General features: G+C 44.8%; 1 protein-coding gene across 3 annotated transcripts in view; it reads right to left on the bottom strand.

Annotated features, from left to right (window-relative positions):
• Nucleotides 1-8,509: 8,509 nt before the first annotated feature.
• The window catches only part of LOC139379356 (carbonic anhydrase 14-like), a 36,183-nt gene continuing 16,962 nt past the window's right edge, over nucleotides 8,510-27,730 (bottom strand). Inside the window, exons 3-13 of one of the 3 annotated variants that reach the window (XM_071122167.1) lie at nucleotides 25,484-25,663; nucleotides 16,396-16,541; nucleotides 15,161-15,256; nucleotides 14,861-14,927; nucleotides 14,275-14,432; nucleotides 13,892-14,015; nucleotides 11,762-11,785; nucleotides 11,569-11,653; nucleotides 11,283-11,324; nucleotides 10,429-10,482; nucleotides 8,510-8,772 (exon numbers count right to left, since the gene is read on the bottom strand). In XM_071122167.1, the coding sequence (XP_070978268.1) occupies nucleotides 8,676-8,772; nucleotides 10,429-10,482; nucleotides 11,283-11,324; nucleotides 11,569-11,653; nucleotides 11,762-11,785; nucleotides 13,892-14,015; nucleotides 14,275-14,432; nucleotides 14,861-14,927; nucleotides 15,161-15,256; nucleotides 16,396-16,541; nucleotides 25,484-25,663 (1,073 nt within the window). In that variant the 3' untranslated portion in view covers nucleotides 8,510-8,675. The remainder of the gene's footprint in view (nucleotides 8,773-10,428; nucleotides 10,483-11,282; nucleotides 11,325-11,568; nucleotides 11,654-11,761; nucleotides 11,786-13,891; nucleotides 14,016-14,274; nucleotides 14,433-14,860; nucleotides 14,928-15,160; nucleotides 15,257-16,395; nucleotides 16,542-25,483; nucleotides 25,664-27,730) is intronic. The other 2 variants (XM_071122174.1, XM_071122181.1) reach the window with 2 other exon arrangements.

The raw sequence follows: 27,730 nt of genomic DNA, 5'->3' as shown, positions 1-27,730 counted from the left end.
TGGCTTTCCGGCAGACTAGACGCTGTGTTGCGAATTGCTGCCCTTAGCAGGTCGGAATGCATATTGCACATTTTGATCAAAAAAGGGAAATGGGGTAAAACTTAAATTGCACCATCAAACCCTGCTATACACTATCCACAAAAACCATCAGCCCATCCCATTACTTTGGCACTAAACGATCCTACAGCATTGCAGGCTGTCAGCCTGGTCGGATGGAACCCTTCTCTCAAAACTTCCTGTCGATCTTCTGCACTAAAATCTCACACACAAATATTTGCTGCCTCAACTACCATCTATCTTTTGTGATTTCCACTCCATCAGTGCAGTTGATCACCATGGCGATTACGCAATAAATCCAACCTTTCTAAAAACTAATCTTCTCCGACTCTCTCTCTTCAGGTCTACTCACTGGTGGCCTCCCAGTCGACTCACTCACCATTGGGCTATCCTCTACTCTCTTCACTGCCTCAGCATAGGAAACTTTCTGCCCCACGTGAACTCTGGCAATCTCAACCTGTCTCCCTCTCACAGTGCACTTCAGATCCACAGCTGCATGGGAACCCCCACAATTGACAGACAGTGCTTTCTCTATGCCAACTGTACACTCCCTCTGACTACCCTCCTGCACATTTTTTACATTGTGGGATCTCCCTTGTGGGATCTCACTGCTGCAATGTGTCCGAATCGTTGGAATATCAAATATAACCTAACCAGACCTTATGAGGTAGAAACTCTGTGTCAAAGCTCAACAAAACTGACAGGGTATTGTCAGTCTCGCCATTGCCACCAGGTCTACGTCTCACCAAACGGCAGGCGTCACAAACACTAGGATAATTCCTTTTCATTTCGTCCACCTCTATACTCAACACTACCCCACTGATCACCCCTTTTAGCGGTACCCTGCTCCGGAGAGCAAAGCACACCACTGGTTGAGACCCGGGCCGTGTGACTCGAGGTGCCTGCTCTGTCGCTGCAGGTAATCCTGGACTGGCTCAACCTCAGAGTGCTCACCACTGCTGTCTGACTCCATTTAGAGATCGTCAAGATTCTCAAGAGTGCATGAAGACCTATAAGTAATATTACTTGGTTTGTAATCAGGAGACATAGGTATGTGCACCTCGAACGAAGGTGTATACCCAGGAGACATATCTCTGATCTTAACAGCGCAATTCTTAAGCTATCGCATCATCATACCTCCCGAAAAGAAATAAACTGGACCTTTTTCCCTCCACCAATGCTCTGCTTACAGTCAGACTGAATACATGTAGGCTCCTTCTTCAATGGTTGTGTTCTTCCCATTACCCCATCCCTTACTTTTAACTCTCATTAATTATTGGCAATTAACATGCATTGTGTTTATTCAAAATGACATGAAATCATCGACCACCCTCTGACCAGCTCCTTATGCTCAAGCCATGAATTGACCCTTTCCTTCTTCAGAAGTTGCAGCTTAAACGCTAGTAAAACCAAATGCATGCTTTTTAACCGTTCGCTGCCTGCACCCGCACGCCTGACCAGCATCACCACCCTGGATGGTTCCGACCTTGAATATGTGGACATCTATAAGTACCTAGGTGTCTGGCTAGACTCTAAACTCTCCTTCCAGACCCATATCAAACATCTCCAATCGAAAATCAAATCAAGAGTCGGCTTTCTATTCCGCAACAAAGCCTCCTTCACTCACGCCGCCAAACTTACCCTAGTAAAACTGACTATCCTACCGATCCTCGACTTCGGCGATGTCATCTACAAAATTGCTTCCAACACTCTACTCAGCAAACTGGATGCAGTTTATCACAGTGCCATCCGTTTTGTCACTAAAGCACCTTATACCACCCACCACTGCGACTTGTATGCTCTAGTCGGCTGGCCCTCGCTACATATTCGTCGCCAGACCCACTGGCTCCAGGTCATCTACAAGTCCATGCTAGGTAAAGCTCCACCTTATCTCAGTTCACTGGTTACGATGGCAACACCCACCCATAGCACGCGCTCCAGCAGGTGTATCTCACTGATCATCCCTAAAGCCAACACCTCATTTGGCCGCCTTTCGTTCCAGTTCTCTGCTGCCTGTGACTGGAACGAATTGCAAAAATCGCTGAAGTTGGAGACTTTTATCTCCCTCACCAACTTCAAACATCTGCTATCTGAGTAGCTAACCGATCGCTGCAGCTGTACATAGTCCATCGGTAAATAGCCCACCCATTTTCACCTACCTCATCCCCATACTGTTTTTATTTATTTATTTTTCTGCTCTTTTGCACACCAATATCTCTACCTGTACATAACCATCTGATCATTTATCACTCCAGTGTTAATCTGCATAATTGTAATTATTTGCCTACCTTCTCATGCCTTTTGCACACAATGTATATATAGACTCCCCTTTTTTCTACTGTGTTATTGACTTGTTAATTGTTTACTCCATGTGTAACTCTGTGTTGTCTGTTCACACTGCTATGCTTTATCTTGGCCAGGTCGCAGTTGCAAATGAGAACTTGTTCTCAACTAGCCTACCTGGTTAAATAAAGGTGTTCTCAACTAGCCTACCTGGTTAAATAAAGGTGAAATAAAAAATAAAAAAATAAAAAAGACTTGGCCTCTCTTGCTTGACCTGTCATGATATTATATTATATTGCTAGTTTGTTTTTTGCTCTTCAAGTGCTTTGAGACTCTATGGAAAGCGCTATAGAAATGTAATCAATTATTATTATTATAACAGACTGCATATTGTAAAAACATCACAAATTAAACAGACATTCAAGTATGCTTTTTATTGTCTTGAAACTTTCTCTCATGACTTAGCCTATTTGTTTTAATGGAAAGCAGATGTGAACATGACAGTGGCTGATTAGGAATACAAAACTAAAATGGTGGTCATTCCTACGTTTATCTGACTCTGGTCCATGACATGCTGACAACTGGAGACTTTCACAAAAGCACATTGCCTAAACATAAACTGTACTGTAACCATTTGAAATCCTCATGGTCCCATTTGCTCCTGTTTTCCAGGTTATCATGGTGTGTGATGTTCATCTCCAGATCTGTGGACTGATGATTTCTCCAAACTTTTAAGTACCACTCCCTTCATGTGCTTCCTGCTCCTCTTGATTCCCACAAGTCTAACTACAAAACCAAACTTCCCACCTTCAGCACACTAGCCACAGTCGGGTTCTTCCACTATGCTCACATTATTTCCTGCCCAGTGTGGAGTGAGGTCACTCCTCAGGTTGTTCCTCAGTATTCTGGTATGCAGCGACAGAGATGGCACTGTAGGGGTTCAGGACCATCTGGGCACAGCGCACTATGGTGAACAGCAGGAAGGAACACAGTAGGAAGACAAAGAAGAGGGCAAAGCCCAGGTCCACATCCACCTCCATCCTGGCCACCGGCAGGAGAGGAGGGTCCATGACTTATCGTATCCAATTGAGACTGATGCAGACTGACAAAGGTCAAAAAAATAAAATATATATATATATATAGGTAGAAAACCTTTTTTAAAGTGTCCTTTGCCACTTGTTGTTGGACAACACTAGAATCCAAACTTTCTCTCTCTCGTCCGTCCTTTTGTATCTATCTACTTGTTCTAACAACATAGAATCGTAGCTTGTTCTAATGAAGGGTCTTAATGCTGTCTATGCTTCTCTAGAAGACGTCTCTTTAGTCTTCTCTCTATCTACGTCGTGTTAGGATCTGTTTTCCTGTTCAGTTTAAGTTAAGTTGTGTGAATCTCCTCTCGCTTCAATGCCTTTCCCTCTGGACCATACAGCTCAGGGTCCAGCCCCCTCTCTCTCTCTCGTTCTCTCTCTCTCTGCTCTCTCTCTGCTCTCTCTCTCTCTCTCCTGCTCTGTCTCCCCTCTCTCTCTCTCTCTCTCTCTCTCTCTCTCTCTCTCTCTCTCTCCCTCTCTCTCTTATTTGCATAGGGTTGATGTACTCTCCACTTGTGTGAGTGTCTCTCTAGTGGCATCAGAGTACAGGAAGCAATCTGCATCTTTTTGGTCAGGATCAGTTTCCACCACCGTCTCAAGTGAATTGCCACCAAGGCATCATATCCTTTTTCAATTCCTCTACCTTTATTTTGTCCTGATCAGCTTTTCTTTCATTTTGATTGTTTTGTTGTCAAACTAAGTCTATATTCTCTCTCTCTCCCTTTCTCCTTCTCTCGCTCTCCCTTTCTCTCTCCCTTTCTCTCTCCCTTTCTCTCTCTCTCTCTCTCTCTCTCTCTCTCTCTCTCTCTCTCTCTCTCTCTCTCCCTCTCTCTCTCTCTCTCTCTCTCTCTCTCTCTCTCTCTCCTAGCAGTCCTACTCAATGTCCCCTACTTTATCCCCCAATGTCCCTACCACCATACCCAATCCACTCTACTGTAGGCCAGCTATTCTACGGGCTTCAGCATGCAGAGGACACGTGTACTCACACCTGTGTCAGGTAATGGTGTATCTATAGGAAGGTGAAGGTGCATTACAGTGTTTAAACACCTCAGCAAAACACCAACACACAACACAGCTACAATGTCTCCTCTGTACATCCCTTTGGATGAACACACAGGCACAGAGGTCTAATGTACAGTCATGTGTTTGTTTACCCACAGATTGACAGTTGTTTGATTTGTTTCTCCCTTCCACCCAAGTATACATTTCCAAGTTTACGTTTCCACCACAGGGTAGGCATCATGCCACGTGCTGTACCCCCTAGTCCTGCCTCCTGCCCCTCCTGCTGGTTGTTGTTGCCTCCTGGGGAGTCCCAGAGCCCGGCCTGTTGCCTCCTGGACTGAGTCCTGCTGGCTGTTCTAATCTCAGTTACGGCCTGATCGTCACCAAACCCCTCTTTAACTATTCATGGGACACAGGTGCCAAGTGTGACTGAGTACGTCCATCTGTTTGTACATCCCCAGGGGGGTTGGGAGTGGCGTCCAGGAGAGGTGAAGAGAGGGAGGAAAGTGAGAGACAGAGAAAATGGAAGGAGTAGGGAAATAATTCTCATGTCATATTCATGTTCAGACCGCTAATGATGTCACACAGAAGAGCGTAAGATGTCAGGAACATCCAGGTACAATCCCACCAGAGTGATACTACTGACCAACCTGAGAAGGAAGGAGTAATCCTATCTGCCCAACTCCAACACCTCCAGCATTCCATCCCATTTCACCCCCAGGATGTGAACGAGAGGAGGAGGGGCGAGGGGAGAGGAAACTGATCCTTGGCCATAGATCTCTGTGTTTCTCTGACCACTGATAAAGTAGGAAGGGATGGAAATGGATACAACCCAATCAAGGCAGAGTTGGATTTTGTTTCTTTGCCAATTAAGTAACACAGACCACATGTAAAGAAGTGAATCAATGGATGACAGATGGATTGATATCACTTAATGAAGTTGCAGCAAGTTTAGAGCCTCTGCTGCATAATTGGTTAAAGTATATTATAATGGTGCGTATTTGTTTATATGTGTGTGTACATAGGGAAGTAGAAACTAGTGCATCTTGGGTCTATCAGCTCTCTTCCTCTACCTGGTGTTCATCATGTTTTAATTTGAACCTTTATTTAACTAGGCAAGTTAACTGCCTTGTTTTGAGGCCAAACATCAGATTTTTACTTTGTCAGGTTGGGGATTCAATCCAGCAACCTTTTGGGTATTGGCTCAACGCTCTAACCGCTAGGCTACCTACCACCCCAGGATGTGTTGTGTACTACACCACTTGTCCTACTGCAGTGTCTAGTGTTCATCATGTGTACTACACCACTTGTCCTACAGCAGTGTCTAGTGTTCATCATGTGTACTACACCACTTGTCCTATAGCAGTGTCTAGTGTTCATCATGTGTACTACACCACTTGTCCTATAGCAGTGTCTAGTGTTCATCATGTGTACTACACCACTTGTCCTACAGCAGTGTCTAGTGTTCATCATGTGTACTACACCACTTGTCCTATAGCAGTGTCTAGTGTTCATCATGTGTACTACACCACTTGTCCTACAGCAGTGTCTAGTGTTCATCATGTGTACTACACCACTTGTCCTACAGCAGTGTCTAGTGTTCATCATGTGTACTACACCACTTGTCCTACAGCAGTGTCTAGTGTTCATCATGTGTACTACACCACTTGTCCTACTGCAGTGTCTAGTGTTCATCATGTGTACTACACCACTTGTCCTACAGCAGTGTCTAGTGTTCATCATGTGTACTACACCACTTGTCCTACAGCAGTGTCTAGTGTTCATCATGTGTACTACACCACTTGTCCTACAGCAGTGTCTAGTGTTCATCATGTGTACTACACCACTTGTCCTACAGCAGTGTCTAGTGTTCATCATGTGTACTACACCACTTGTCCTACAGCAGTGTCTAGTGTTCATCATGTGTACTACACCACTTGTCCTACAGCAGTGTCTAGTGTTCATCATGTGTACTACCCCTCTTGTCCTACAGCAGTGTCTAGTGTTCATCATGTGTACTACACCACTTGTCCTACAGCAGTGTCTAGTGTTCATCATGTGTACTACCCCACTTGTCCTACAGCAGTGTCTAGTGTTCATCATGTGTACTACACCACTTGTCCTACAGCAGTGTCTAGTGTTCATCATGTGTACTACACCACTTGTCCTACAGCAGTGTCTAGTGTTCATCATGTGTACCCCACTTGTCCTCATACCCCACTTGTCCTACAGCAGTGTCTAGTGTTCATCATGTGTACTACACCACCAGTGTCTAGTTGTCCTACAGCAGTCTAGTGTTCATCATGTGTACTATCATGTGTACACCACTTGTCCTACAGCAGTGTCTAGCAGTGTCTAGTGTTCATCATGTGTACTACACCACTTGTCCTACAGCAGTGTCTAGTGTTCATCATGTGTACTACACCACTTGTCCTACAGCAGTGTCTAGTGTTCATCATGTGTGTGTTCATCATACAGCAGTGTCTAGTGTTCATCATGTGTACCACCACTTGTCCTACAGCAGTGTCTAGTGTTCATCATGTGTACTACCCCACTTGTCCTTGTCATGTGTACTACTTGTCCTATAGCAGTGTCTAGTGTTCATCATGTGTACTACACCACTTGTCCTACAGCAGTGTCTAGTGTTCATCATGTGTACTACCCCTACACCACTTGTCCTACAGCAGTGTCTAGTGTTCATCATGTGTACTACACCACTTGTCCTACAGCAGTGTCTAGTGTTCATCATGTGTACTACCCCACTTGTTCTACAGCAGTGTCTAGTGTTCATCATGTGTACTACACCACTTGTCCTATAGCAGTGTCTAGTGTTCATCATGTGTACTAACCCACTTGTCCTACAGCAGTGTCTAGTGTTCATCATGTGTACTACACCACTTGTCCTATAGCAGTGTCTAGTGTTCATCATGTGTACTACACCACTTGTCCTATAGCAGTGTCTAGTGTTCATCATGTGTACTACCCCACTTGTCCTACAGCAGTGTCTAGTGTTCATCATGTGTACTACCCCACTTGTCCTATAGCAGTGTCTAGTGTTCATCATGTGTACTACCCCACTTGTCCTATAGCAGTGTCTAGTGTTCATCATGTGTACTACCCCACTTGTCCTATAGCAGTGTCTAGTGTTCATCATGTGTACTACACCACTTGTCCTACAGCAGTGTCTAGTGTGCATCATGTGTACTAACCCACTTGTCCTACAGCAGTGTCTAGTGTTCATCATGTGTACTACACCACTTGTCCTACAGCAGTGTCTAGTGTTCATCATGTGTACTACACCACTTGTCCTATAGCAGTGTCTAGTGTTCATCATGTGTACTACACCACTTGTCCTATAGCAGTGTCTAGTGTTCATCATGTGTACTACACCACTTGTCCTATAGCAGTGTCTAGTGTTCATCATGTGTACTACACCACTTGTCCTACAGCAGTGTCTAGTGTTCATCATGTGTACTACACCACTTGTCCTATAGCAGTGTCTAGTGTTCATCATGTGTACTACACCACTTGTCCTACAGCAGTGTCTAGTGTTCATCATGTGTACTACCCCACTTGTCCTATAGCAGTGTCTAGTGTTCATCATGTGTACTACACCACTTGTCCTACAGCAGTGTCTAGTGTTCATCATGTGTACTACCCCACTTGTCCTATAGCAGTGTCTAGTGTTCATCATGTGTACTACACCACTTGTCCTATAGCAGTGTCTAGTGTTCATCATGTGTACTACACCACTTGTCCTATAGCAGTGTCTAGTGTTCATCATGTGTACTACACCACTTGTCCTACAGCAGTGTCTAGTGTTCATCATGTGTACTACACCACTTGTCCTACAGCAGTGTCTAGTGTTCATCATGTGTACTACACCACTTGTCCTATAGCAGTGTCTAGTGTTCATCATGTGTACTACACCAGTGTGAACATCACACTGACCCAAGCAACATCGTCATTCAACTCCTTTATTTTGATGCTTAATGTATTTACAGCTGAATTCAGACAAGCAACACACACACACACACACACACACACACACACACACAACACACACACACACACACACACACACACACACACACACACACACACACACACACACACACACACACACACACACAGTCCTTCCACTGGCAAGGAATGTGCAGGGCTGATTTCAGAATCACATTGTTTGGACTATACAGTCTTCAATTACAAATTGTGTGACATGTTCATGGAGGTCTCTGATTGGTCTCAGACTGGGGGGGGGACATGATCTTCTTTTTTTTCTGGTTCAGTGGTCGTGTTGAGGGCCACGTCCGGTTTCAGCTCCTTCCCTGGCTCCTTAGTCCTACATGTCAGAGGGCACAGGCAGTCCGACTCATCAATGGAAGTACATGGTATAAAAGCTCATTGATCCTGCTGTATGTCATACTCCCCCTGTTTGCACTGTATTTTGTAGCAGTTTACTCAACCATCCAGCAGAGTGATACACTAAATAACTGCATGGATTTGTTCTTGTTGGGAAACATCCCAATGGTAGGTCTATGTGTAAATGAACCAAATGACAACAATGGACTGACAGAAAGACAGACTGACAAAGACAGACTGACAGACAGACTGACAGACAGACTGACTGACTGACTGACTGACTGACTGATTGACTGACTGACTGACTGTACAAGTCAGTAAAAGTCCAAATAAACAACAAGCGAGGAGTAATGCCTGGTGAATGTTTTGGAGGGAATGATGGAGTGAACGGATCAATGACTCAACAGAGGAGTGTGACGTAGAAACCCACTGGGCACAGACGACAATTCAACGTTGATTCAACGTCGACGTGGAAACAACATTGATTCAACCAGTGTTTCCTGACCCCTCCTGTCTCAGCCTCCAGTATTTATGCTGCAGTAGTTTATGTGTCGGGGGCTAGGGTCAGTCTGTTATATCTGGAGTTCTTCTCCTGTCTTATCCGGGGTCCTTTGTGAATTTAAGTATGCTCTCTCTAATTCTTTCTCTCTCTCGGAGGACCTGAGCCCTAGGACCATGCCTCTGGCATGATGACTCCTTGCTGTCCCCAGTCCACTTGGCCGTGCTGCTGCTCCAGTTTCAACTATTCTGCCTGCGGCTATGGATCCCTGACCTGTTCACTGGACGTGCTACCTGTCCCAGACCTGCTGTTTTCAACTCTCTAGAGACAGCAGGAGTGGTAGAGATACTCTTAATGATCGGCTATGAAAAGCCAACTGCCATTTACTCCTGAGGTGCTGACTTGCTGCACCCTCGACAACTACTGTGATTATTATTATTTGATCCTGCTGGTTATTTATGAACATTTGAACATCTTGGCCATGTTCTGTTATAATCTCCACACGGCACAGCCAGGTTTCTTCCTAGGTTTTGGCCTTCATAGGGAGTTTTTCCTAGCCATCGTGCTTCTACACCTGCATTGCTTGCTGTTTGATGTTTTAGGCTGGATTTCTGTACAGCACTTTGAGACATCAGCTGATGTAAGAAGGGCTATATAAATACATTTGATTTGATTTCAACCCGTGTGTGCCCAGTAGGAAGTTACAGCATTAAAAAGCTATTGAGAGGGTGAAAATGTGCTATATTAGTACAACACTGGATTTAAAGACACAACAATCTACTTTAAACAAATGAGTTGTGAAATTTCCTAGAATAACAGGATTACAGGAATGGATTAGGATTCTTTAGGATAACACGTGATGTTGGAATTTCTAGAGTCCCAGTCCAAAAAACAACTCCTAGCCCCGACCACCTTGGTGTTTGCAGATCTTAAGGAATTAGATTGGTAAGTAAAATGGCTAAAACTAAAATTTTAACGATACATCTACGAGCTTTCTTCAGATCTGGAGGCTACACACCAACGTTTAGGGGTGCTAGGAGTTATCTCTAGCCAGGGACAGAAGGCAGATGATGGGGAGTAGAGTCAGGGATTTGGGTTAAAGGGGTGAAGGTCAAAGGTCATAATCTGATTGGTGACCTGGGCACGGGGGCGGGCCGGACACTGGATAGGACGTCCCAGCTAGAGGTGGAGCTGTTGTGATGAAAACACAGTGTCATGTGACCAGGAAACACAAACGATCACATCACAGACAGACACAATCATGTTAAAAGGGCAACAATCATGCCCCGAACCGACCCTTTATCATTTTCCTCTGCACGTTTTCTAGATGTGAAATAATGAGATAGTTATTGGCAGTATGGTGTGGGCTGGGTGAACCTTTGCCATATTCCTTACACCTAGCCAATCATCTCAGCTCTTTGGTCTCATTCCTAACCATGTGTCTTTAGCATTAAGCCTGGCAAGCGAGGCTGTTGGTTCTAAATCTAAAGTGCATAATGTAGGGACAAAGGGTCGATTAAGAAGTGGGCAATTATCACACAGTCAGAGCAACAATCAGATGGTAGAGGATGATGTTGCCCCTGATCACTGATCTAAGGTCAGTTTTTTTTATTTTACCTCCTGATGGTTACGGTTAGGATTGGAGTAACAAACCGATCCTAGACCTGAGCAAATAGGCCAGGGAATCTACCAATCACTGGTGGTTAACATAGTAATGTTATTTTTGATCAGGGTTGGAATTACACATTGACTCTAGGAGGTACACTGATGGGGGTGCCCACGTTGATGTTTTTTTTTTTTTTTTACAATTCAAGGGGTGCCAAAACACTTTTGGGGGAGAAACTTTTAGTATAGGCGTGGCTAACATCTCCAGACATCCCTGTCATTAGAACCCTGTCACAGAGAACACTGGCAGTAGTATTCATTTGGTTTATGAACATGTAGTATTGGACATGGATGCAGTAGGTATCAGGTATTATGGAGGATTCCACCTGTTTACCAAGACCCTTTCATTATGCAGGTGTTTGAAAAATCTGCCAAGAGAAATGTGAAGATTGAGACACCAAGAACAAAATGAAACCCAGGACATTTAGGATCAAAGCACACCACAGTTTCATATGATAAACACAGGTAACCAGGTAACCAGCACAACAAAAATCTGGTTGACGGTACTGTTTTCTACTTCAGATAACTCAGTAGTTGGTTTAATCAGAAACAGAATAGCCCTCAGGCAGACTAGTAAGCTAAGAAACCCCATTTAACAGCTCAGTGCCTTACCGTATAGTCTTCACTATGAAGCGAATGATGACAGCCACACCAACACAGCCACACAGAGCTCCTATTACTATCGCTGTGATCTCTCCTGAGACAGACAGAGAAATATTCCAACTAGTACATCAAACATGAAAAGATAGCCATTGACCAGAGGCCTACTCTAATAATGAATCAGCTATGAAGGTCCACATCTTACCGGCAGTGTACACCTTCACTGATTCTGCAAGTGAGAAAAGGAATATGTTATTTTGAGCATTGTCTTATTACCTGTACGTCTGTCATAAGGCCTACATAATAACAGGCTTGACATGATCATAACGGTTTGACATGATCGTGATGTCATGACAGAGGTTTCATGTAAAAATACTGCTGTGCTACTTTGTTTATACAGTCGATAATTCAGTTGGAATTAATGTTCAATCAACATTTAGTAGAACTACAGGGAAATTATCATACGTCTACAGTGTGTTCTGTAGTCTTTGGAATGAGTGTTGTCTACCAGTAGAACTACAGGGAAATGATCATACGTCTACAGTGTGTTCTGTAGTCTTTGGAATGAGTGTTGTCTACCAGTAGAACTACAGGGAAATTATCATACGTCTACAGTGTGTTCTGTAGTCTTTGGAATGAGTGTTGTCTACCAGTAGAACTACAGGGAAATGATCATACGTCTACAATGTGTTCTGTAGTCTTTGGAATGAGTGTTGTCTACCAGTAGAACTACAGGGAAATGATCATACGTCTACAGTGTGTTCTGTAGTCTTTGGAATGAGTGTTGTCCACGGGAGGCTGGTGGTACCTAAATTGGGGAGGATGGGTAGAATGGAATTATATCAAACACACGGTTTTCATGAGTTTGATACCATTCCATTCACACCACCATAGCTATTATTATTAGCCGTCCTCCTCTCACCAGCCTCCTATGGTGTTGTCATAGGCCACCCTATCAGTTTTTCACAAATTCTTTCTCCTTTGTCTGTGTTCCACTCTCTCTCTCTTGCTCTCCCTTTTGCCTTCTCTCGCTTTCCCTTTCTCTCTCTCTCTCTTCCTCTCTCTCTCACCCCCGTCTCTCTCCATTTCTCCCTTTCTTTTTCTCTCTCTCTTCCTCTCTCTCTCACCCCCGTCTCTCTCCATTTCTCCCTTTCGTTCTCTGTCTCTCTCTTCCTCTCTCTCTCTCACTCCCTCTCTCTCTCTTCCTCTCTTGTCATGTGACAACAACAGTGTCAGTGTTTAGAGACGAGATTTAGCAAAAACGAATCAGCCATCTCATAAACAGACCTCCCCCTCATTTACAGCTCCTCTTTCTCTTCCCCACTACCCCTCTCTCTCTATCTCTCTCTTTCTCTCTATCACTCCCTCAATCCCCCACTCTCTCTCTTTTCCTCTGTCCGGCCCCCTCTATCCCCCTCTCTATCTCTTTCACAGTCAGTAACCCTTGACATTCCCACAGTTCTCACCACATTCCTCTCTTTAGTGTTTAACACTAGCCTTCCTCCACATGTCCACCCCGAGAGCCCCTCACCGTGTCCACTAATACTGTTTGGTGAAATGTTATTAGTGGTCACGGTACGAGGCTAGCCCGCCCCATGCCCTTCCTGCTGATGCTGCTGTTAGGTACGAGGCTAGCCCGCCCCATGCCCTTCCTGCTGATGCTGCTGTTAGCTACGAGGCTAGCCCGCCCCATGCCCTTCCTGCTGATGCTGCTGTTAGGTACGAGGCTAGCCCGCCCCATGCCCTTCCTGCTGATGCTGCTGTTAGGTACGAAGCTATCCCGCCCCATGCCCTTCCTGCTGATGCTGCTGTTAGGTACGAGGCTAGCCCACCCCATGCCTTTCCTGCTGATGCTGCTGTTAGGTACGAGGCTACCCCGCCCCATGCCCTTCCTGCTGATGCTGCTGTTAGGTACGAGGCTAGCCCGCCCCATGTCCTTCCTGCTGATGCTGCTGTTAGGTACGAGGCTAGCCCGCCCCATGCCCTTCCTGCTGATGCTGCTGTTAGCTACGAGGCTACCCCGCCCCATGCCCTTCCTGCTGATGCTGCTGTTAGGTACGAGGCTACCCCGCCCCATGCCCTTCCTGCTGATGCTGCTGTTAGCTACGAGGCTAGCCCGCCCCATGCCCTTCCTGCTGATGCTGCTGTTAGGTACGAGGCTAGCCCCCCCATGCCCTTCCTGCTGATGCTGCTGTTAGCTACGAGGCTAGAACGCCCCATTCCCTTCCTGCTGATGCTGCTGTTAGCTACGAGGCTAGCCCGCCCCATGCCCTTTCTGCTGGTGCTGCTGTTAGCTACGAGGCTGTTGGTTGTGTTAGAGAACAACCCCCCCGACCTAATGGGAAGGATGAGAGGATGGTCCGGTCGTTAAGTGGTTGGGGTGTACGGTAGTTGTCCTGCATGACGACGCGGTCAGCGTCCTCCTTACTGGCATACAGCACTGTCTCCAGCTTCATCAGCTGAGGAAGAAGGGAGGACAGAGAGGAAGAGAAGAGGAAAGAGAGAAGTAAAGAGGGGAGGAAGAGAGGAAATATGGTGAAGAGGAGGAAGACAAGAGGGAAAAGGGGGAGAAAAGAAGAGGAGGACATAGTGATGCTTTGAATTCAAGCATAAGTATATCACCATCACACACACACACAAACACACACACACACACACACACACACACACACACACACACACACACACACACACACACACACACACACCTTCCCTCACCTGTGTGTGTGAGATTTTGACGGTCTCTGTGAAGAGGGTCCAGAGGACACTCTGGAAGCAGGGAGGAGTGGTGAGAGAGCCATTGTATCGGTAGTACCGCCCCAGGTCAGAGGGCAGGAGGGACTGGACATCAAAGGCTGGGATGGACACACTCTGACCTGACCACGGAGGGAGGAATGGAGGGGTGGATGGACAGATGAAAGTTAAAGGAGATGTACAGGGTTTGACTCCTGGGGGCACGTAGTGGTGCTGTTTGGCACTTGCATAAGAAATCAGAGAATGCCCATAAACTACTGTAGTCGTGGTAACATTGCTAGAAGGTAGCTGTGGTAATAATGCTGATTGGTTAAGGTGTACTTTGATTAAGCTACCTGGGGCAGCAGGTAGCCTAGTGGTTAGAGTGTTGGATTAGTAACCAAACGGTTGCAAGATCGAATCCCCGAGCTGACAAGGTAAATATCTGTCATTCTGCCTCTGAACAAGGCAGTTAACCCACTGTTCCTAGGCTGTCATTGAAAATAAGAATTTGTTCTCAACTGACTTGCCTAGTTAAATAAAGGTAAATAATCCTTAACAGCTGTCTCACCTGCATGTCTGATGCGACCCAGGTAGTTGAGAATGTTCCAAAAGGCCTGGTTAGCCTCCTCACCTGTCTGACAGATCACACATCTTTCCTTTAGGTCAAGTGTGCAGGCTTTACTATACAATCACAAAGCCTTTCTTACTAATCTGGTGATGTGTAGATTTTACAACTGAAGAAATAAAACGTAAATAAAGGGAATTTGTAACCCATTGTAAAAATACAAATACAACTCTTTTGAAGTATGTAATGTCTCCCTCCAGTGGTTGATGTGATTGTCAGTTAGTTATGATGTAACAGTCCTACCTCTATGAGGACTCCCAGGACTGCCAGTCCATCCTGCTGGGTCATAGCCACTGACATGTTAGGGTACAGCTCTGAGTTGTAGTGCACCACATGCAGCTACACAGAGAGGGAACATGGTTAGCGCGTGTGTGTGTGTGTGTGTGTGTGTGTGTGTGTGTGTGTGCATGGCAGTGTCTCATTTTTAGAAAATCCCTCTTGAGTTTGAATGAAAAGTGATGCTATATTTGTTTACATAAGGGTCAGATGGGAGAAAGAGAGTGAGGGAGAGGGAATGAGAGAGTGATAGAGAGAGGGAGGGGGGATATGCTGCCTCATTGAAACTCTTTGAGAGGGAGTAGGGGAGGGTGGAGAGATAAAGACTAATTGTTTGTCTTTATGTAATAGTGTGTAACCAGAGCACAGAGCCTCTCCTTCATGTTTTCAAACTCTCACTCTCACAAACTCTCACTTTCTCTCTCTCTCAATGTCCCTCCCTCTCTCTTTCCTCTCTCTCTCACTGTCCCTCCCTCTCTCTTTCTTTCTCTCTCTCTCTCTCTCTCTCTCTCTCTCTCTGTGTCCCACCCTCTCGTTCTCTCTCTGTTGGCATACCTGTGCAGTAGCAGATGGACAGGATCTGACTTATTAGTCCAAACTCTCTCTCTCTCTGTCTCTCTCTCTCGCCATCCCTCACTCCATTACCTCTCCACCCATTTTTTGCAGATCCACTGCATGTTCTACATTCCCTTCCCACAAAGAATTGGACAGTGTTTCAAATTCCAAAAGTGTGTGTGTGTGAGTGTGTGTGTGTGTGTGTGTGTGTTTGGGGTACAGTAAATACACTGCCAACCTGAGAAAGTTGGTTCCCCTTCCTATGTATACTGTAGGTGTTTGAAAGGCTTTTATTTGGCATGCTTTCTAATCCTGAAGTCTTTACAACAATTTCAATCAGATTTAATTCCACTCCCCAATTAATTAACATCATTCAAACACTTGTTCTCCAATAACCTTTCTTTTCAAGTTTGTTTTCTCCTACTATGACTAGTGTTAACCATAAGAGCTGAGTCCAGATTGCTGTTTAGTGTTTCTGTATAATATTTCATGAGATTATAGTATGGTTTCTCAACTGAAGTGCTTAATACTGCAATCTACCTGGATATACAGCATGGCACGTACGCATGTCCTTACACATGCAGGCTTCCAAACTCTCCCCCACCAACACACCCCACTCCCCTGCAAACACACACACAGTCCCTCACTTCTGCAGCGGAGCTCTGACCGTTGATGGTGTGTTCGCTGCCCCCTGCCCCTGGGGCTCCATTGCCCCAGTGCAGGTGCATCTGGACGGCCGTGAACTGCCAGGGCAGCCCCCCTAAACCCATCCAGCCTGGGAGAGGAACCACCACTGTGATGGAGAGAAAGCATGGTTGCTGTAGTTACCTGTATGTGTGTTGTTAGTGATGGAGTCAGCATGGTTGCTGTAGTTACCTGTATGGCTGTTGTTAGTGATGGAGTCAGCATGGTTGCTGTAGTTACCTGTATGTATGTTGTTAGTGATGGAGTCAGCATGGTTGCTGTAGTTACCTGTATGTATGTTGTTAGTGATGGAGTCAGCATGGTTGCTGTAATTACCTGTATGTATGTTGTTAGTGACGGAGTCATCATGGTTGCTGTAGTTACCTGTGTGTATGTTGTTAGTGATGGAGTCAGCATGGTTGCTGTAGTTACCTGTATGTGTGTTGTTAGTGATGGAGTCAGCATGGTTGCTGTAGTTACCTGTATGTATGTTTTTAGTGATGGACTCAGCATGGTTGCTGTAGTTACCTGTATGGCTGTTGTTAGTGATGGAGTCAGCATGGTTGCTGTAGTTACCTGTATGTATGTTGTTAGTGATGGAGTCAGCATGGTTGCTGTAATTACCTGTATGTATGTTGTTAGTGACGGAGTCATCATGGTTGCTGTAGTTACCTGTGTGTATGTTGTTAGTGATGGAGTCAGCATGGTTGCTGTAGTTACCTGTATGTATGTTGTTAGTGATGGAGTCAGCATGGTTGCTGTAGTTACCTGTATGTATGTTGTTAGTGATGGAGTCAGCATGGTTGCTGTAGTTACATGCATGTATGTTGTTAGTGATGGAGTCAGCATGGTTACTGTAGTTACCTGTATGTTGTTAGTGATGGAGTCAGCATGGTTGCTGTAGTTACCTGTATGTATGTTGTTAGTGATGGAGTCAGCATGGTTGCTGTAGTTACCTGCATGTATGTTGTTAGTGATGGAGTCAGCATGGTTGCTGTAGTTACCTGTATGTTGTTAGTGATGGAGTCAGCATGGTTGCTGTAGAAACCTGTATGTTGTTAGTGATGGAGTCAGCGTGGTTGCTGTAGATACCTGTATGGCTGTTGTTAGTGATGGAGTCAGCATGGTTGCTGTAGTTACCTGTATGTATGTTGTTAGTGATGGAGTCAGCATGGTTGCTGTAGGTACCTGTATGTATGTTGTTAGTGATGGAGTCAGTGTGGTTGCTGTTGTTACCTGTATGTATGTTGTTAGTGATGGAGTCAGCATGGTTGTGGTAGTTACCTGTATGTTGTTAGTGATGGAGTCAGTATGGTTGCTGGAGTTACCTGTATGTTGTTAGTGAAAGAGTCAGCATGGTTGCTGTAGTTACATGTATGGCTGTTGTTAGTGATGGAGTCAGCACGGTTGCTGTAGTTACCTGTATGTATGTTGTCAGTAATGGAGTCAGCGTGGTTGCTGTACTTACCTGTATGTTGTTAGTGATGGAGTCAGCATGGTTCCTGTAGTTACCTGTATGTTGTTAGTGATGGTGTCAGCATGGTTGCTGTAGTTACCTGTATGCATGTTGTTAGTGATGGAGTCAGCATGGTTGCTGTAATTACCTGTATGGCTGTTGTTAGTGATGGAGTCAGCATGGTTGCTGTAGTTACCTGTATGTTGTTAGTGATGGAGTCAGCGTGGTTGCTGTAGATACCTGTATGGCTGTTGTTAGTGATGGAGTCAGCATGGTTGCTGTAGTTACCTGTATGTATGTTGTTAGTGATGGAGTCAGCATGGTTCCTGTAGTTACCTGTATGTTGTTAGTGATGGTGTCAGCATGGTTGCTGTAGTTACCTGTATGGCTGTTGTTAGTGATGGAGTCAGCATGGTTATTGTAGTTATCTGTATGTTGTTAGTGATGGAGTCAGCATGGTTGCTGTAGTTACCTGTTTGTTGTTAGTGATGGAGTCAGCATGGTTTCTGTAGTTACCTGTATGTATGTTGTTAGTGATGGAGTCAGCATGGTTGCTGTAGTTACCTGTATGTATGTTGTTAGTGATGGAGTCAGCATGGTTGCTGTAGTTACCTGTATGGCTGTTGTTAGTGATGGAGTCAGCATGGTTGCTGTAATTACCTGTATGGCTGTTGTTAGTGATGGAGTCAGCATGGTTGCTGTAGTTACCTGTATGTTGTTAGTGATGGAGTCAGCGTGGTTGCTGTAGTTACCTGTATGGCTGTTGTTAGTGATGGAGTCAGCATGGTTGCTGTAGTTACCTGTATGTATGTTGTTAGTGATGGAGTCAGCATGGTTGCTGTAGTTAATTGTATGTTGTTAGTGATGGTGTCAGAATGGTTGCTGTAGTTACCTGTATGTATGTTGTTAGTGATGGAGTCAGCATGGTTGCTGTAGTTACCTGTATGTATGTTGTTAGTGATGGAGTCAGCATGGTTGCTGTAGTTACCTGTATGTATGTTGTTAGTGATGGAGTCAGCATGGTTGCTGTAGTTACCTGTATGGCTGTTGTTAGTGATGGAGTCAGCATGGTTGCGGTAATTACCTGTATGGCTGTTGTTAGTGATGGAGTCAGCATGGTTGCTGTAGTTACCTGTATGTTGTTAGTGATGGAGTCAGCGTGGTTGCTGTAGTTACCTGTATGGCTGAGTCAGCACGGTTGCTGTAGTTACCTGTATGTATGTTGTCAGTAATGGAGTCAGCGTGGTTGCTGTACTTACCTGTATGTTGTTAGTGATGGAGTCAGCATGGTTGCTGTAGTTACCTGTATGTTGTTAGTGATGGTGTCAGCATGGTTGCTGTAGTTACCTGTATGTATGTTGTTAGTGATGGAGTCAGCATGGTTGCTGTAATTACCTGTATGGCTGTTGTTAGTGATGGAGTCAGCATGGTTGCTGTAGTTACCTGTATGTTGTTAGTGATGGAGTCAGCGTGGTTGCTGTAGATACCTGTATGGCTGTTGTTAGTGATGGAGTCAGCATGGTTGCTGTAGTTACCTGTATGTATGTTGTTAGTGACGGAGTCATCATGGTTGCTGTAGTTACCTGTGTGTATGTTGTTAGTGATGGAGTCAGCATGGTTGCTGTAGTTACCTGTATGTATGTTGTTAGTGATGGAGTCAGCATGGTTGCTGTAGTTACCTGCATGTATGTTGTTAGTGATGGAGTCAGCATGGTTGCTGTAGTTACATGCATGTATGTTGTTAGTGATGGAGTCAGCATGGTTACTGTAGTTACCTGTATGTTGTTAGTGATGGAGTCAGCATGGTTGCTGTAGTTACCTGTATGTATGTTGTTAGTGATGGAGTCAGCATGGTTGCTGTAGTTACCTGCATGTATGTTGTTAGTGATGGAGTCAGCATGGTTGCTGTAGTTACCTGTCTGTTGTTAGTGATGGAGTCAGCATGGTTGCTGTAGAAACCTGTATGTTGTTAGTGATGGAGTCAGCGTGGTTGCTGTAGATACCTGTATGGCTGTTGTTAGTGATGGAGTCAGCATGGTTGCTGTAGTTACCTGTATGTATGTTGTTAGTGATGGAGTCAGCATGGTTGCTGTAGGTACCTGTATGTATGTTGTTAGTGATGGAGTCAGTGTGGTTGCTGTTGTTACCTGTATGTATGTTGTTAGTGATGGAGTCAGTATGGTTGCTGGAGTTACCTGTATGTTGTTAGTGAAAGAGTCAGCATGGTTGCTGTAGTTACATGTATGGCTGTTGTTAGTGATGGAGTCAGCACGGTTGCTGTAGTTACCTGTATGTATGTTGTCAGTAATGGAGTCAGCGTGGTTGCTGTACTTACCTGTATGTTGTTAGTGATGGAGTCAGCATGGTTTCTGTAGTTACCTGTATGTTGTTAGTGATGGTGTCAGCATGGTTGCTGTAGTTACCTGTATGTATGTTGTTAGTGATGGAGTCAGCATGGTTGCTGTAATTACCTGTATGGCTGTTGTTAGTGATGGAGTCAGCATGGTTGCTGTAGTTACCTGTATGTTGTTAGTGATGGAGTCAGCGTGGTTGCTGTAGATACCTGTATGGCTGTTGTTAGTGATGGAGTCAGCATGGTTGCTGTAGTTACCTGTATGTATGTTGTTAGTGATGGAGTCAGCATGGTTGCTGTAGTTACCTGTATGTATGTTGTTAGTGATGGAGTCAGCATGGTTGCTGTAGTTAATTGTATGTTGTTAGTGATGGTGTCAGAATGGTTGCTGTAGTTACCTGTATGTATGTTGTTAGTGATGGAGTCAGCATGGTTGCTGTAGTTACCTGTATGTATGTTGTTAGTGATGGAGTCAGCATGGTTGCTGTAGTTACCTGTATGGCTGTTGTTAGTGATGGAGTCAGCATGGTTGCTGTAGTTACCTGTATGTTGTTAGTGATGGAGTCAGCGTGGTTGCTGTAGTTACCTGTATGGCTGTTGTTAGTGATGGAGTCAGCATGGTTGCTGTAGTTACCTGTATGTATGTTGTTAGTGATGGAGTCAGCATGGTTGCTGTAGTTAATTGTATGTTGTTAGTGATGGTGTCAGAATGGTTGCTGTAGTTACCTGTATGTATGTTGTTAGTGATGGAGTCAGCATGGTTGCTGTAGTTACCTGTATGTATGTTGTTAGTGATGGAGTCAGCATGGTTGCTGTAGTTACCTGTATGGCTGTTGTTAGTGATGGAGTCAGCATGGTTGCTGTAATTACCTGTATGGCTGTTGTTAGTGATGGAGTCAGCATGGTTGCTGTAGTTACCTGTATGTTGTTAGTGATGGAGTCAGCGTGGTTGCTGTAGTTACCTGTATGGCTGTTGTTAGTGATGGAGTCAGCATGGTTGCTGTAGTTACCTGTATGTATGTTGTTAGTGATGGAGTCAGCATGGTTGCTGTAGTTACTTGTATGTTGTTAGTGATGGTGTCAGAATGGTTGCTGTAGTTACCTGTATGTATGTTGTTAGTGATGGAGTCAGCATGGTTGCTTTAGTTACCTGTATGTATGTTGTTAGTGATGGAGTCAGTGTTGTTGCTGTAGTTACCTGTATGTATGTTGTTAGTGATGGAGTCAGCGTGGTTGCTGTAGTTATCTGTTTGTTGTTAGTGATGGAGTCAGTATGGTTGCTGTAGTTAACTGTATGGCTGTTGTCAGTAATGGAGTCAGCGTGGTTGCTGTACTTACCTGTATGTTGTTAGTGATGGAGTCAGCATGGTTTCTGTAGTTACCTGTATGTTGTTAGTGATGGTGTCAGCATGGTTGCTGTAGTTACCTGTATGTATGTTGTTAGTGATGGAGTCAGCATGGTTGCTGTAATTACCTGTATGGCTGTTGTTAGTGATGGAGTCAGCATGGTTGCTGTAGTTACCTGTATGTTGTTAGTGATGGAGTCAGCGTGGTTGCTGTAGTTACCTGTATGGCTGTTGTTAGTGATGGAGTCAGCATGGTTGCTGTAGTTACCTGTATGTATGTTGTTAGTGATGGAGTCAGCATGGTTGCTGTAGTTACCTGTATGGCTGTTGTTAGTGATGGAGTCAGCATGGTTGCTGTAATTACCTGTATGGCTGTTGTTAGTGATGGAGTCAGCATGGTTGCTGTAGTTACCTGTATGTTGTTAGTGATGGAGTCAGCGTGGTTGCTGTAGTTACCTGTATGGCTGTTGTTAGTGATGGAGTCAGCATGGTTGCTGTAGTTACCTGTATGTATGTTGTTAGTGATGGAGTCAGCATGGTTGCTGTAGTTACTTGTATGTTGTTAGTGATGGTGTCAGAATGGTTGCTGTAGTTACCTGTATGTATGTTGTTAGTGATGGAGTCAGCATGGTTGCTTTAGTTACCTGTATGTATGTTGTTAGTGATGGAGTCAGTGTTGTTGCTGTAGTTACCTGTATGTATGTTGTTAGTGATGGAGTCAGCGTGGTTGCTGTAGTTATCTGTTTGTTGTTAGTGATGGAGTCAGTATGGTTGCTGTAGTTAACTGTATGGCTGATGTTACTGATGGAGTCAGCATGGTTGCTTTAGCTACCTGTATGTATGTTGTTAGTGATGGAGTCTGCATGGTTGCTGTAGTTACCTGTATGTATGTTGTTAGTGATGGAGTCAGCATGGTTGCTGTAGTTACCTGTCTGTTGTTAGTGATGGAGTCAGCATGGTTGCTGTAGTTACCTGTATGGCTGTTGTTAGTGATGGAGTCAGCATGGTTGCTGTAGTTACCTGTATGAATGTTGTTAGTGATGTAGTCAGCATGGTTGCTGTAGTTACCTGTATGGCTGTTGTTAGTGATGGAGTCAGCATGGTTGCTGTAGTTACCTGTATGTATGTTGTTAGTGATGGAGTCAGCATGGTTGCTGTAGTTACCTGTATGTATGTTGCTAGTGATGGAGTCAGCGTGGTTGCTGTCGTTACCTGTATGTATGTTGTTAGTGATGGAGTCAGCATGGTTGCGGTAGTTACCTGTATGCTGTTAGTGATGGAGTCAGTATGGTTGCTGGAGTTACCTGTATGTTGTTAGTGAAAGAGTTAGCATGGTTGCTGTAGTTACGTGTATGGCTGTTGTTAGTGATGGAGTCAGCGTGGTTGCTGTAGTTACCTCTATGTTGTTAGTGATGGAGTCAGCATGGTTCCTGTAGTTACCTGTATGTTGTTAGTGATGGTGTCAGCATGGTTGCTGTAGTTACCTGTATGGCTGTTGTTAGTGATGGAGTCAGCATTGTTGCTGTAGTTACCTGTATGTTGTTAGTGATGGAGTCAGCGTGGTTGCTGTAGTTACCTGTATGGCTGTTGTTAGTGATGGAGTCAGCATGGTTGCTGTAGTTACCTGTATGTTGTTAGTGATGGAGTCAGCGTGGTTGCTGTAGTTACCTGTATGGCTGTTGTTAGTGATGGAGTCAGCATGGTTGCTGTAGTTACCTGTATGTTGTTAGTGATGGTGTCAGAATGGTTGCTGTAGTTACCTGTATGTATGTTGTTAGTGATGGAGTCAGCATGGTTGCTGTAGTTACCTGTATGTTGTTAGTGATGGAGTCAGCGTGGTTGCTGTAGTTACCTGTATGGCTGTTGTTAGTGATGGAGTCAGCATGGTTGCTGTAGTTACCTGTATGTATGTTGTTAGTGATGGAGTCAGCATGGTTGCTGTAGTTACTTGTATGTTGTTAGTGATGGTGTCAGAATGGTTGCTGTAGTTACCTGTATGTATGTTGTTAGTGATGGAGTCAGCATGGTTGCTTTAGTTACCTGTATGTATGTTGTTAGTGATGGAGTCAGTGTTGTTGCTGTAGTTACCTGTATGTATGTTGTTAGTGATGGAGTCAGCGTGGTTGCTGTAGTTATCTGTTTGTTGTTAGTGATGGAGTCAGTATGGTTGCTGTAGTTAACTGTATGGCTGATGTTACTGATGGAGTCAGCATGGTTGCTTTAGCTACCTGTATGTATGTTGTTAGTGATGGAGTCTGCATGGTTGCTGTAGTTACCTGTATGTATGTTGTTAGTGATGGAGTCAGCATGGTTGCTGTAGTTACCTGTATGAATGTTGTTAGTGATGGAGTCAGCATGGTTGCTGTAGTTACCTGTATGGCTGTTGTTAGTGATGGAGTCAGCATGGTTGCTGTAGTTACCTGTATGTATGTTGTTAGTGATGGAGTCAGCATGGTTGCTGTAGTTACCTGTATGTATGTTGTTAGTGATGGAGTCAGCGTGGTTGCTGTCGTTACCTGTATGTATGTTGTTAGTGATGGAGTCAGCATGGTTGCGGTAGTTACCTGTATGCTGTTAGTGATGGAGTCAGTATGGTTGCTGGAGTTACCTGTATGTTGTTAGTGAAAGAGTTAGCATGGTTGCTGTAGTTACGTGTATGGCTGTTGTTAGTGATGGAGTCAGCGTGGTTGCTGTAGTTACCTCTATGTTGTTAGTGATGGAGTCAGCATGGTTCCTGTAGTTACCTGTATGTTGTTAGTGATGGTGTCAGCATGGTTGCTGTAGTTACCTGTATGGCTGTTGTTAGTGATGGAGTCAGCATTGTTGCTGTAGTTACCTGTATGTTGTTAGTGATGGAGTCAGCGTGGTTGCTGTAGTTACCTGTATGGCTGTTGTTAGTGATGGAGTCAGCATGGTTGCTGTAGTTACCTGTATGTTGTTAGTGATGGAGTCAGCGTGGTTGCTGTAGTTACCTGTATGGCTGTTGTTAGTGATGGAGTCAGCATGGTTGCTGTAGTTACCTGTATGTTGTTAGTGATGGTGTCAGAATGGTTGCTGTAGTTACCTGTATGTATGTTGTTAGTGATGGAGTCAGCATGGTTTCTGTAGTTACCTGTATGTATGTTGTTAGTGATGGAGTCAGCGTGGTTGCTGTCGTTACCTGTATGTATGTTGTTAGTGATGGAGTCAGCATGGTTGCGGTAGTTACCTGTATGTTGTTAGTGATGGAGTCAGCATGGTTCCTGTAGTTACCTGTATGTTTGTTGTTAGTAATGGAGTCAGCGTGGTTGCTGTAGTTACCTGTATGTTGTTAGTGATGGAGTCAGCATGGTTCCTGTAGTTACCTGTATGTTGTTAGTGATGGTGTCAGCATGGTTGCTGTAGTTACCTGTATGGCTGTTGTTAGTGATGGAGTCAGCATGGTTGCTGTAGTTACCTGTATGTATGTTGTTAGTGATGGAGTCAGCGTTGTTGCTGTCGTTACCTGTATGTATGTTGTTAGTGATGGAGTCAGCATGGTTGCGGTAGTTACCTGTATGTTGTTAGTGATGGAGTCAGTATGGTTGCTGGAGTTACCTGTATGTTGTTAGTGAAAGAGTCAGCATGGTTGCTGTAGTTACGTGTATGGCTGTTGTTAGTGATGGAGTCAGCGTGGTTGCTGTAGTTACCTGTATGTTGTTAGTGATGGAGTCAGCATGGTTCCTGTAGTTACCTGTATGTTGTTAGTGATGGTGTCAACATGGTTGCTGTAGTTACCTGTATGGCTGTTGTTAGTGATAGAGTCAGCATGGTTGCTGTAATTACCTGTATGGCTGTTGTTAGTGATGGAGTCAGCATTGTTGCTGTAGTTATCTGTATGTTGTTAGTGATGGAGTCAGCATGGTTGCTGTAGTTACCTGTATGTCCGTTGTTGTAGAGGCTGAAGGGTTTGTTGCCGTGCTGGCTATAACCGAGGGGGGTAAGAGGGCCCAGGCTGGGGTCATACTGGGTCTGGACCGTTGCCACGTCAACCGGAGACTGGGCCTTACCACCACAGTCTGGGAAGTAATCCGCCCACTTGGACTGGCCTACTGAACCTGAGGGGGAGGAGAAGGGAAGAGAGTTACCAAAACATGACACATCTTGTGACACTCTATCAGTGATGTACGACACACATTAAGCATGGCCAGTCAGTCAGCAGGCCTTTTCTTTTGAAATATTTCACATTGACCTCTTGATTTATTACATGACCATTTTCTGTGGAAAACAGAAGATAAGTTGGGGGTCCATCCTGCTCATCCTCTCTTTCACACTCCCCCTCTATACTTGACCTGCTCTAACTAATGACTAATGAGCATCATCACCCTGACGAACAACACACCCAGACACACAACACACAACACACACACACACACATGTACGGTACACACACAAACACACTTACACACACACGCACAGACTCACATCATTATCCGAGAAACCCTAGACCCACTCCAATTTGCATACCGCACCAACAGATCCACAGATGATGCTATCTCTATTGCACTCCACACTGCCCTTTCCCACCTGGACAAAAGAAACACCTATGTGAGAATGCTGTTCAACACCATAGTGCCCTCAAAGCTTATCACTAAGCTAAGGACCCTGGGACTAGACACCTCCCTCTGTAACTGTATCCTAGACTTACTGACTGGCCGCCCCCAGGTGGTAAGGGTAGGTAACAACACATCCGCCACGCTGATACTCAACACTATGGCCCCTCAGGGTTGCGTGCTCAGTCCCCTCCTGTATTCCCTGTTCACTCATGACTGCACGGCCAGGCACAACTCCAACACCATCATTCAGTTTGCTGATTACACAACAGTGGTAGGCCTGATCACCGACAACGATGAGACAGCCTATCGGGAGGAGGTCACAGATCTGGCATTGTGGTGCCAGGACAACAACCTCTCCTTCAACGTGATCAAGACAAAGGAGATGATTGTGGACTACAGGAAAAAGAGGACCGAACACGCCCCCATTCTCATCGACGGGGCTGTAGTGGAGCAGGTTGAGAGCTTCAAGTTCCTTGGCGTCCACATCACCAACAAACTAACATGGTCCAAGAACATCAAGACAGTCGTGAAGAGGGCACAACAAAACCTATTACCCCTCAGGAGACTTAAAAGATTTGCATGGGTCCTCAGATTCTCAAAAGGTTTTACAGCTGCGCCATCGAGAGCATCCTGATGGGTTGCATCACTGCCTGTTATGGCAACTGCTCGGCCTCCAACCAAGGCACTGTAGAGGGTAGTGAGTACGGCCCAGTACATCACAAGGGGCCAAGCTTCCAGCCATCCAGGACCTCTATACCAGGCGGTGTCAGAGGAAGACCCTAGAAATTGTCAAAGACTCCAGCCACCCTAGTCATGGACTGTTCTCTCTGCTTCCGCATGGCAGGTGGTACCGGAGTGCCAAGTCTAGGCCCAAGAGGCTTCTAAACAGCTTTTACCCCCAAGCCATAAGACTCCTGAACAGCAAATCAAATGGCTACCCAGACTATTTGCACACAACCCCCCACGCTGCTGCTACTATGTTATTATCTATGCATTTTTCAGGATAAAAAATCTACAGAATGGAGCACAGGCAAAATTCTAGAGGAAAATGTATTTTAGTCTGCTTTCCAACAGACAGTGGGAGATAATAACCTAAATAACCTAAAACACAAGGTCAAATCTACAGAATCTTAGAGTTGCTTACCAAGAAGACAGTAAATGTTCCTGAGTGGCATAGATACCATTTTGACTTAAATCTACTTGAAAATCTATGGCAAGACCTGAGAATGGTTGTCAAGCAATGATCAACAAACAATTTGACAGAGCTTTAAGAATTTGAAAAGAATAATGGGCAAATGTTGTACAATCCAGGTGTGCAAAGCTCTTAGAGACTTACCCAGAAACACTCACAGCTGTAATCGCTGCCAAAGGTGCTCCTACAAAGTGTTGCCTCAATACTTATATAAATGAGATATTTCTGTATTTCGTTTTCAATAAATGTTCAACGATTTGTTAAAACATGTTTTCACCATGTCGTTATGCGTTATGGGGTAATATTATGTGTAGATGGGTGAGATTTTTTTTTATTTCATCCATTTTGAATTCAGGCTGTAACACAACAGAATGTGA

Source organism: Oncorhynchus clarkii, chromosome 2 (assembly GCF_045791955.1).
Source record: "Oncorhynchus clarkii lewisi isolate Uvic-CL-2024 chromosome 2, UVic_Ocla_1.0, whole genome shotgun sequence".
NCBI lineage: Eukaryota > Metazoa > Chordata > Actinopteri > Salmoniformes > Salmonidae > Oncorhynchus > Oncorhynchus clarkii.
The sequence above is the reverse complement of the archived record's forward strand: the minus strand, read 5'-3'. Positions and strand labels throughout refer to the sequence as shown.